Genomic DNA, 12,321 nt, shown 5'->3' on the forward strand with positions numbered 1-12,321 from the left:
TGAAAAAAAAAAACTTAATTTACTATTTACTATTTGGAGTCTAAAATTCTAGTTTCTTGTTGTTTATGCAGAACGTTTTTCATCAATCGGAACTACGGCAGCTGTCCCGAGGACGCTGGTTGGCTGATAATCTCCGAGGTTGGAGGTTGCCCATATGAGCAGACAACTTCGGACCAGTTTCCCTACATTCTGTTTTCCCGGGAAAATACATACGTAGCCTGGGATGACCGTAAGTGATACATTTCAGGGTCTCTTTTTTTGCGTTGAAGCTTTGTTTTAACGCAAAAAGTGAACTAGTACTCTTCAGGAATTTTCGGTTGTTGTTGTCAACATTTGTCGAATGAATGATTTTGAAATCTACTATTTTGCTTTCTTATAAATGACCCACGTGTGTTTGTGTGTGCATGTGTGCGTAGCCTGTGCGCGTGTGTGAATGTGTTTTGTATGTATTCGTTTGCGTGTATGTATATGTGCGTGCGTGTGTGTGTTTGTGTATGTGTGTGTGTGTGTGTGTGTGTGTGTGTGTGTGTGTGGATCTTAGTTACCTATGAAGCTACCTGTTCTAAGATAAGACCAGGTTCAACTTGTCACTCCAACTGTCACACGGTCATAAAAATTCTGGCCTTTTGTTAGCACTTTTTAGTGGTTTTCTCTATAACCTTGAACCATTTATAACTCTTGTTATTCAAGCTGGTTTTATATTTTTCAGGGGACAAAGTTGGAAGAGCCAACCGCATGGTCATATACATCAAGACGGGTAAATTCTACTTTTCATTTTCTTCGCCAAGAAAGTTGATGTTTTAGTAGACGTGCGTGTGTGTGTGTGTGTGTGTGTGTGTGTGTGTGTGTGTGTGTGTGTGTGCGTGTGTGTGTGTGTGTGTGTGTGTGTTCGTTCGTATGTTCTCCTGTGAAAAGCATAACTGAAGAAGTCTTTGATGTATCGTCATGCTTTGTGGGTGGGTCTTGATTAGACCTCAAAATAATTTTGTGCCCACCTCTTGCGACTTTTGATGGCGCCGCAGATGGCAGCTTTGGGTGGAATGCTGTCATCTCTGAAACGTCCGACACGGATCGAGATTTTTGTCTTGTTTTTATTGCGATTGAAATGCCATGTTTGCATGAATGTCAGGCCGCGTGAGTAAGTGGATGAGATTATTCAAATCCACATTAACAAGGATTATGGTCAAGGTCACCCACAATGACGGCAGTTTCATTGTTACATGTTACGAAATTCACCCTAAAATGGCACATTAGATGTACTGTCTCGAAATCGGTGAATATTTCTGAAAAAGCGGATTTTTTACTGTTATGCTGAACCCATGTAAAAGAGGTTTGAAGTAGCGGGTTGTTGGGAGTTGACTGTAAATGACCGCTGGTGACCCCGGATCGAACGAACGTTCGGTTCGAATAGTGTCCTATCGGACAGGATTCGGTTCGAAAAAAGGTTGGAATATTTCGCCCAAATTTGACCGCCGTGTATGTGGTTATAGAAACCGACCATGGATTATGACGCCGTATACACCAAGTGAAAGCGGTCCGTTAACACTATTTTCATATATTATGTAACTATTCTAAGTTTTTGTAAACTAATGTATTGTGTGCATGTCCTTCTGATCATTTTACGTGTTCAAAGTGGGGTCACCTTCGAAACATAACGCATGTTTTATTGGGTCAGAATTTGTATTCAAGTTGGGGTCATTGGAAGAGAATACGTATTCGAGGGCCAGTACCATACTACACTTTTTTTCTTGCGATCGAGAATAATTAAATTTCTGAAATTGACATGTTTTTACCACACAGCAATCGACTGCCCCCTGGGGTATCTGCAATGCAAAGACGGGGATGCCTGCCTCCTGGCGTGGAAGTGGTGTGACGGCAGGGTAGACTGTACAGACGGGAGTGATGAGGAAAGATGTGGTAAGATGGTCTCACTTACTACACACTGCACGGACATTTGGATTCCCCGATGGTAGTTAGTGCCAACAAAATCGGTATTATTTTTAATAGTACCAAATCCCGCAATCGTAGTAAATGATATTCAAGTCTATCGCTGTTACGCCTAGATCTGTTTACAAAAAAAAACATCACTCGACTGGTAATTACTACCATCAGTAAATCCCCCTTTTCGTGCAGTAATACGTACATTTTCTCGTAAAATTTATATTGTATTCTTCTACATAATTACGTTGCAATGAGGTTGTGAAAGGGTGAGTCCATTTCCTTGTTTGCAGGAGGTCCTTTTTTTACACGGAGAGGGTCATTCTGTATTGACTTAAAACGCATGTCATCGCTTAAACACACTTTAAAGCATGCATAAAAGTAATGGCGAATGAAGAAAGGGAGCCTGTACGCATACTTTGAGTGCTTAAAGAATTGATTTTCAGTGGTGTTTGAAAGACTAATTAAAATGTCCATCTAATTTCCAGAATGCCTGACAATTCCCGGAAACTCCAACAATAGCAGACTTGCGATGTTACCGAACCAGCTGGGGCAGACGACATTCGAGGAGATACAAAATTCCTCGGTGGCCGAGCTGCTCAACATTAACAGTTCGTACGGCAACCCAGAGGGAGTCCACCCCGAGTTCGGACAGTTTGTATCAACGATCCTCTACCCGAGATGCAATGTCTCCGATCAAAATATGTGCCCATTGCCTGGAAATGGCATTTGCACGTGAGTAAAACACATGGTCTTGCATACTCACTGAAATCGTAGGAAATGCATCATTTGTATGGATTTACTGGTAGGATATTTGCTTAAAAACAGCCCTAACGTTTTAACTTTGATTTAGTCACCTAAGATAAATGGATGGATTTGGAATTATGAATTTGTAAAAAGGAAACCATCCTAACACATTAACAGCATTCTGATCGGAGTTTAAGTCGATAAGGACTCAATCTGTATCTCTCATGTTGTAAAGACCAAGCCCCACGATCGTTATAATTACGGAATGTACTGAATATGTTTTTTAGGGGTACACAGCTGCTACCGTGTCGCTCGTGGTGTAAGGAGGTCCTCAACACGGCTGATGACAGGATCAGGAACCTGCTGCCACAATGTGACGTATTCCCTCCTCCACAACATGGATGCTGGAACCCTGAGCCAGAAATAAAGAACAATGAAGGTAACAGAGAAGTTTACATCCAATACTCTCCACTGAAAAAAATCATGTCACTTACGTTTTACCTCTTCCATTTCCCTGGGTATTCAGTTTGCAAGTATGAACATGGGTAATATTATCCGAAAACAATGTCATCTGGTTGGCAAATGTAGCAAGTTATTTTAAACAGATAGTACATAGCAAGAAAGTTCATCTGTGTTGGTACAAATCATTATGAAATAAAGACTAAACTTTAACTTCCAACACTAGATATAGAATTGGGACTTACCCCACATTTTCGTTTGACTCCATCAACCTTGTTCACGGAATGAACCCGTCTACTCTTGGAGCGTGACGTCAGAGAGACGTGACCGTAGTAGCGGGTCATACATGCCAGATAACTTGTGTCGCCCCCCGTCTCTGTTCAGGGTAGGTCTTTGAGCTCAGAGACCGGGGCGACACAAGTTATCTGGCACGTATGACCCGTAGTTACGCTGTAGTTGACTTTCGTACTGAGATCCACAGTTATCTCTTCGTCGTTCACTTCACTTCATTGGGTATCAGCACTCATCATCATCATCATCATTGGGTATCAGCACTCTGAGATGTACTATACCTCTGATGACAGCTTTTCGGGAATGCACCATACTGTACACTTACATGATCAGGTACTTGGCAATTTCTCTTCCCCAGTTTGCTACTATGGTAGTGGCATGAACTACCGTGGTACAGGAAGTACCACTTTATCCGGGGCTGCCTGCGTAGAGTGGACCGCTGCGCAAGGCGGTTTCTACACAACCGAGTACCCCTGGGCTAACCTCGTCCACAACTACTGCCGTAACCCTACTGGACTCGAGCGGCCATTTTGCATAACGGAAGAAGGTAGCCAGGAGGAATGTGACCTCATTCCGTGCAGTAAGTTGTCTTGTTTGTTTGTTTGTTTGTTTTGTTAGGATCTCATTTAGTGTTTTGTTGCAAATTCACACTATTCTCCATTGAGTCTCCTACTATACAATACAAATAAATACAATTAGGTCAACTCAAAAGTAAGCAGAAGAAATCAAAGGAAACCATATAATAATTAAAGCACAATTCGGGCACTGTGCAGAGAAAAACAATAGTAATATCAATTCACAAATTGCAAACAACTTAAATGAAATTAATACAACGTACATTAAATATATATATATAAAATCAAAAGCAATTCATAATCAACCAAATAGAACTATAATATTTAAATAAAATTTAAAGCAATCTTGTACGATTGTCACATTGATAAACTAAACGGGATCAGGCAAGTCTGAATGGAATCAGTCAAGACAAGAGACATTATTCTGACCCTGAGATAGGTCATAGAGCTCATTTATTTCTTTCAACCGTGGTTAGCACAATATATGAGTGGCTGGAATCGTTGTGTTTTTTTTCTTGCCAATACTACAAGTAGTTTAGGGCTTTATGTGTAGTTTTATATCTGTCTTAATTGATGTCATTTCGACACTCATTCTCACGCCGGCCGGATATTTGCTCTCAATGCATTAATTTTTGTATATTCCTAACATAATCGTACATTATAATTTTTACACCCAGACGCAGACGGCTGCCTGGACCTGGGTCCTCCAAACTACGGCAGGAGAAGCCCTGGCAAGAGGTTCTACTTTGTGGGAGAAAGGGTCGCCTTCACCTGTAACGAAGGGTACTCCATTAAGTCTGGGTATACCAACGAAGTCAGGTGCATCGGAAATGGCAGATGGGAATATGTCAAACCCATTTGTTCAGGTAACTGTGGTAGAGTCATTGATGTGACTAGGTGTGCGCGTTACACAGATGCACATATTATCATTTTTTTTTGCATCTAGATAAAAAATCTTCACGACAGAAAGCCCAACACACTAATCTAATGCGGAAAAAAACAGTCAGGAACAGCGAAGACTGATGCAGTACCAAACAAAATTCTATCTTTAAGCTTTACCTAAAGTATGCGTAATGGTATAAGTCAGTAAACGCTCCTTACACATTTAGCTTAAAGATTCGCATAAACAATGTTTTTTATAGTACAAATTAGGTAGATCTAACGAGATACTTTAAAGGAGGTGGTGTAATGTTCCGGAGGCTCTTTTATTTCCAATATTTCTTTCTTTTTGAAACATGATTAAGAACAAAATAATGTGACAATAGATCAAGATATCTCTTGTTGATATCGATTGCCTTGTTGACATTTAACATATACTTTCTCCCTTCCTTAGTGAATATGAGGGGTAGACTGGAGAAAGAGCTGCTGGATGTGTACAGTCCGAACCTGACGCCTGAAGGAAACGTCCTCATCGGTTTCACTGGCTCTGTGGAACAGATCGTAGACTTGGTAAGAAACTTCAGATTGAATGAAATGTGTCATTTGGTGTCACAAAATGAGGTTTTCTCAGTATTTTGAGCAATACAAAGTAAACATAGCATCCAGACCAACATATCTCGCCGTTAACTAAGTCTGAAGACAAATGTAACTTGTATATAAATAAGTAAATTATCTGATTTGTGAATCAAACGAGCTGTAAACGTCCTTGGCTAATTACAGCAATCAAGTAGCTCCTGTTAGACGCAGAATGTCTAAATGGCGTGTCAAGGCGGACACTGCTCGAGTTTTCAAATGCGCACTTCTTTAGTGCAGTTGCTAATGCAAAAGAAACGTATACTTATGATTTCAACGGTAACAGATCATCACGGTTATAATAATACACCATGGCGAACAATTCAAGATATACAATAGTTTCTGTTACACATCTGGAGTTTCTTTTTGTTCGTTAAAATAACATACAAATGTAAAAAAAATGTTGCTGAATTTACGTTTGTGCTCTAGGTCTAACTTCTAATGTTTTTCAGGATGAAAAGAAAGAACAGCTGATTGCGTCTCTGATCTTCCAGTTTGTAAGTTGGAACTGTTATAAGACCTTATGACAGCTTTGAGCTTTCGGAAAAATGCTACTTTTTTTCCACGAGTGCGAGAAATTTTCCATTTTTAATGCATTTCTCTGATAAAATTGTCATTTTTCCAGACGTGGCAGGACAGTCGTCTGGAATGGGATCCAAAGTACTACGATGGTATCGACGTATTCAGTGTTCCAGGTAGCAGTGTCTGGACCCCAGCACTTAGCCTCAAGAGAAAGTACGTCGTCTCTTAACCAATTCAGTTAATATTACCTAAAATCAAGTTTGTTCTTTAATTCCGGTTACGGGAGTATAGTTTCGGGTGGCGTGCTTGTACGTTTGGATGTTTCCTGGTAACGTTTGCTACAGGATAGGGAGTAATTTTGACAGCTGGTTGGTAGATTCATGTAGGTAAGCGTTAATTGTGATCCAGTGTATGCCGGGTGTCTTTAAAGCTTTTGGTATATTCGTATAAAAATGGTAATAAATATACTGACAAGAACAACATTTGAACCTTACCGGTGTGAGTTACCTGTCAGTTACCTTTAACGCAGCTTTGATTTCTTTTAAAACTGGTGTAATTTTTCTTCAGGGAGGTAGGCCATCGGCTATGCGAACAATTACAAACAAAAGTGGACAGCGGAAAATGATAGCCTAGCCTTCTTTAGTAAACACTGAAGTTTGATGAAGATGATAGTATACATTGTATAAAGAAACAATGTTTGTCTTAAAAACGTTGCCATAGATTCGGTCTGATGAACATTTTTGTTGTTTAATTTCTAGCGCCGATCCTTCGTACACCGGCCTGGAAAAAGGCATACCAGTCCAGGTCAGCAACAATGGCGTGATAACCTGGAGGGTAGAAACCCTGACCACCACCATGTGTGATGCGGACCCCTTCTACTTCCCTGTTGACACCATGGAATGTCACATCTGTTTCTCCGCTACCGCAGCAATCGGCCAGTCCATCCGTAAGCCTCTACAAACATTTATGAAAGCATATTAATGTACGAATTAGTTTAACAAGGGATGTTCTGCATGTAACAATACTCTCCTATGATATCTATCTATCTATCTAAATTTATTTCAGTATAAGCCACAGAATCCATGACCCATGGTGATTGAAAGTGGGAATTTCTAACTATGTATAACCTTTTGAAAAACCATTGCTAATACTTTGATATGTTTAACACAGAATGTGGACACGGGAACTCTACAGAAGACTATTCCAGCAGCCTTACCTGCGATGCCTCCCCTCCCGCTATTCAGGAGGGTGAATGGTATCGGAAGGACAGGCTGTTCGCGAACGGCAACAGGGAAGCGTGCTTCGCAGTTCAGCTGGAGAGGATTCCCTCGTTCCACATCGCCACCACTATCGGGCCCTGCGTCATCCTGGTAGTACTGATGGTCATCACCTTCGTCATGCCACTGGACAGGGGAGACCGGATCTCGTTCGGAGTGACCATTCAACTCTCCATGGTCGTGTCTCTCGTGTTCGTCACGGACGTTCTTCCTGTCAAGGGAGCGCTGCCGTTTTTCGGTCAGTATATGTGATGATAGCTCAAGCCATCTTGTCTTCTTATATGATTTTGTTTTCAAATATCGATAAACAAATTGTTCACGTGGGTATACATTCAATCGTTGGCAATTTCTTTGTTGTCATAAAATTTCTTATTGTGTGACAACTGTAACTGTTAACAACGGGTGTCGTTCCAGCCACGCTGATCGTCGTGTACATGGCCCTGATGGGAGTTTTCCTCTTCTTCACGATGGGCATCATCACCATCCACGACATGGAGGAAAGTCTGTCTCCGTCCGCGAAGACTTTCTTTCTCCGCTACATGGCAAGGTATGTGCTCATCGTAACGTAGGTTATTAGAAAGAATAAGAACATGCATCAAGCATGGGGTCCATTTCTGCGGTCGAATCGGGGTAGGGTTCTATGTCGCACATAGCCCATTTTGGATTGTTTTATAGAAATGGATCGCAAAAGAAAGATTAACATTCACATTCCGGCAAAATTGATACTGTCTTACTAAAAGATCAGGTTGAAGATTAATCTGTGTATGCTTTACCTGTTCTAGCCAAATATTCGACTAGGAGGTGGCAAACACCATGCTAGACTGGCCGAGAACACGAACCAACAGATATAAGAACTCACCCATTACGTTTATGTGTCAGCTGCCCAATAACTCTGGACTGAATCCGTGACTGCTGCCTTATTAGCACAGTGTTTCAATTATTAACAGTGATTGTCCAGGGAAATTATATTATCTTTATCCAGTATATTTTATGGGTCCTTTAATCTTGCTCCTGTATAACATATTTTAGAATGTATGGCTGTATTTTAGTATATATCAATGCTTTGTAAATCGGTTAACGATTCAATTTTAAATTGGGAAGAACCAATAAAACCTTAATTATTCAATCTTAAATGAATCTTGATTATGAAGCAAGTTATTTGTAGGAAAATATTGATTGCTTAATGACCTATTTATTCTATTCATACTAGTAGGATATAGGACATTGTCGTATGTAAGAGGTTCTACTATCTTAATTGCCATGTTACTATCCCGTTGATGTTTTGTTTAGGATGCTGCTGTTGGGAGACCTCACGAAGAGGAAGGGTCCAAGCGACGACGAAGAGACTGACGTGACCAGCCACACCGTTATAGAGATGGCCATCGAAGACACGAAGGCGGTCTCCGGAGAAGACTCGACCGACATCTGCGGAACAAAGAACCACCCATTCGCACCGGACATGACCGAGACCCTGTGTGAGAGTCCCTCAAGTGTGAAGAAGCGCACCATGGCAGGCACCAACCAGGCACAGGGGCTTGACGAGCTCTTTAAAGCAAAGGATAACGAGGAGGAGAAGGATGTGTCCGACTACACCCTGCTGGCCAAAGTCCTGGACAGGCTGTGTCTTGTCCTGTATGTCATCTGCATCTCAGCGGCAGTGCCCGCGACCATGTATCTGGGGAAGTAAATATCTAGGTTGGGATAGTTTCAATAAGACGCAGCATTATGGATGTCTCTTTATTGTTTCTCACAAGTTCAAACACATTTTGGCAGAAAGGGGCACGGATGTGCCTTCCCGGAATTACGTGAGTTTATTTACAACAATGTTCTCTCACATTGCTATGTACAATAAACTACTATGAAGACTGCAATTACAATATATTAAAATGCACTCAAATATATTATAGAAAGCAGGAAACCACGCCACGGGGCCGATAGTGTAAACAAACCCAACCGATCTGTACCAGTTTTTATGCTAGTTATAGGAACATACAAAATAACTTGAGCTACTAAACATTGACGATGGTGTAAAGGTACTTATATCAAAGAGTTCTTAAATAATGACGATGGTCTGAATTTGGACCTTGCGTGATGTGTGAAGGTACTTATATCGGAGAGTTCTTAAATATTGACGATGGTCTGAATTTGGACCTAGCTTGATGTGTGAAGATCCTTATATCAAAGAGTTCTTAAATATTGACGATGGTCTGAATTTGGACCTAGCTTGATGTGTGAAGGTACTTATACCAGAGAGTTCTTAAATATTGACGATGGTCTGAATTTGGACCTAGCTTGATGTAGGAAGGTACTTATATCAGAGAGTTCTTAAATATTGACGATGGTCTGACTTTGGACCTAGCTTGATGTGTGAAGGTACTTATACCAGAGAGTTCTTAAATATTGACGATGGTCTGAATTTGGACCTAGCTTAATGTGTAAAATGTACTTATAATCAGAGAGATCTTAAATATTGACGATGGTCTAAATTTTGACCTAGCTTGATGTGTGAAGGTACTTATATCAGAGAGTTCTTAAATATTGACGATGGTCTGAATTTGGACCTAGCTTAATGTGTAAAATGTACTTATAATCAGAGAGTTCTTAAATATTGACGATGGTCTGAATTTGGACCTAGCTTGATGTGTGAAGGTACTTATACCATAGAGTTCTTAAATATTGACGATGGTCTAAATTTGGACCTAGTGATATGTGTAAATGTACTTATATCAGAGAGTTCTTAAATATTGACGATGGTCTAAATTTGGACCTAGGGTGATGTGTGAAGGTACTTATATCAGAGAGTTCTTTAATATTGACGATGGTCTGAATTTGGACCTAGGGTGATGTGTGAAGGTACTTATATCAGAGAGTTCTTAAATATTGACGATGGTCTGAATTTGGACCTAGCTTGATGTGTGAAGGTACTTATACCAGGTAGTTCTTAAATATTGACGATGGTCTGAATTTGGACCTAGCTTGATGTGTGAAGGTACTTATATCATATAGTTCTTAAATATTGACAATGGTCTGAATTTGGACCTAGACTGATGTGTGAAGGTACTTACATCAGAGAGTTCTTAAATATTGACGATGGTCTGAATTTGGACCTAGCCTGATGTGTGAAGGTACTTATATCAGAGAGTTCTTAAATATTGACGATGGTCTGAATTTGGACCTAGCGTGATGTGTGAGGATACTTATATCATAGAGTTCTTTAATATTGACGATGGTACGAATTTGGACCTAGCGTGACGTGTGAAGGTACTTATACCAGAGAGTTCTTAAATATTGACGATGGTCTGAATTTGGACCTAGCGTGATGTGTGAGGATACTTATATCATAGAGTTCTTTAATATTGACGATGGTACGAATTTGGACCTAGCGTGACGTGTGAAGGTACTTATACCAGAGAGTTCTTAAATATTGACGATGGTCTAAATTTGGACCTAGTGTGATGTGTAAAGTTACTTATATCAAAGAGTTCTTAAATATTGACGATGGTCTGAATTTGGACCTAGCGTGATGTGTGAAGGTACTTATACCAGAGAGTTCTTAAATATTGACGATGGTCTGAATTTGGACCTAGTGTGATGTGTAAAGTTACTTTTATCAAAGAGTTCTTAAATATTGACGATGGTCTGAATTTGGACCTAGCTTGATGTGTGAAGGTACTTATACCAGAGAGTTCTTAAATATTAACGATGGTCTAAATTTGGACCTAGCTTGACGTGTAAAGTTACTTATATCAAAGAGTTCTTAAATATTGACGATGGTCTGAATTTTGACCTAGCTTGATGTGTGAAGGTACTTATACCAGGTAGTTCTTAAATATTGACGATGGTCTGAATTTGGACCTAGCTTGACGTGTAAAGTTACTTATATCAAAGAGTTCTTAAATATTGACGATGGTATGAATTTGGACCTAGCTTGATGTGTGAAGGTACTTATATCAAAGTGTTCTAATTTATTGACGATGGTCTGAATTTGGACCTACCTTGATGTGTAAAGTTACTTATACCAGAGAGTTCTTAAATATTGACGATGGTCTAAATTTGGACCTACCTTGATGTGTGAAGGTACTTATACCAGAGAGTTCTTAAATATTGACGATGGTCTGAATTTGGACCTAGCTTGATGTGTAAAGTTACTTATACCAGAGAGTTCTTAAATATTGACGATGGTCTAAATTTGGACCTAGCTTGACGTGTGAAGTTACTTATATCAGAGAGTTCTTACATATTGACGATGGTCTAAATTTGGACCTAGCGTGATGTGTGAAGATACTTATACCAGAGAGTTCTTAAATATTGACGATGGTCTGAATTTGGACCTAGCTTGATGTGTGAAGATACTTTTTTTAGAGATTTTTTATATTATCGATTGTCTGAATTTGGACCTAGCTTGACGTGTAAAGGTACTTATACCAGACCAGTTGTAACATGTGTATTTTCTTCTTATGTTGTAGTTTATTACCTCCGGGGAAGGAGATATCCTTCCGCGAGGAGGTTTTACTATTGTTCGAAACATTTCTGTCAGCAGCTGTTTCTCGCGATCGGCTGGACGGATTGGTGTGTTGTTCGGTATACGTATTGCTATTGGGCTGCAGATGATGCAGAACGTTTTTGTTTAATTACATATGTGTTTATGGGCGTCGAAATAAAAGGTTTTTAAGTGCTCCGGACACCCCCGTTATGCTGAAAATGAAATTTACCATGTTGTTAAGGAATGGGGAGGTTGCAGTTTTGGGGCTTAGCATTCAAAAGGGGTCAAACAGAGGGGTGTCTGGTTCCGATAAAAACGTTGGGTGACGGCGCAGCAATGACGGCGCGGGATGACGGCGGGGGTTATGGCGCGGGTGACGCTGAACGCAAGCCGAGTCAGCGCTAGATCTTCGTGTCGCGGCATTTATTTCCAGAAATACGGCGATACACGTCAATATATTTATTTCAAGTACGGCGCGTAGCTAGCATCATGCCATGGCAGCAGCCAGCAGAAGCGG

General features: G+C 40.4%; 1 protein-coding gene across 1 annotated transcript; it reads left to right on the forward strand.

Moving 5' to 3' along the window:
* Positions 1 to 735: 735 nt before the first annotated feature.
* LOC109475209 (neuronal acetylcholine receptor subunit alpha-9-like) lies at positions 736 to 9,008 on the forward strand. The gene is made up of 13 exons (XM_019775797.1): positions 736 to 757; positions 1,801 to 1,917; positions 2,427 to 2,673; positions 2,973 to 3,124; positions 3,794 to 4,015; positions 4,688 to 4,876; positions 5,344 to 5,459; positions 5,975 to 6,019; positions 6,148 to 6,257; positions 6,803 to 6,990; positions 7,215 to 7,559; positions 7,736 to 7,868; positions 8,612 to 9,008. The coding sequence occupies exons 1-13, from the start codon at positions 736 to 738 to the stop codon at positions 9,006 to 9,008; spliced, it is 2,283 nt and encodes a 760-aa protein (XP_019631356.1).
* Positions 9,009 to 12,321: the final 3,313 nt, after the last annotated feature.

This window comes from Branchiostoma belcheri, unplaced genomic scaffold (genome assembly GCF_001625305.1).
Source record: "Branchiostoma belcheri isolate BF01 breed outbred unplaced genomic scaffold, Haploidv18h27 scaffold103, whole genome shotgun sequence".
NCBI lineage: Eukaryota > Metazoa > Chordata > Leptocardii > Amphioxiformes > Branchiostomatidae > Branchiostoma > Branchiostoma belcheri.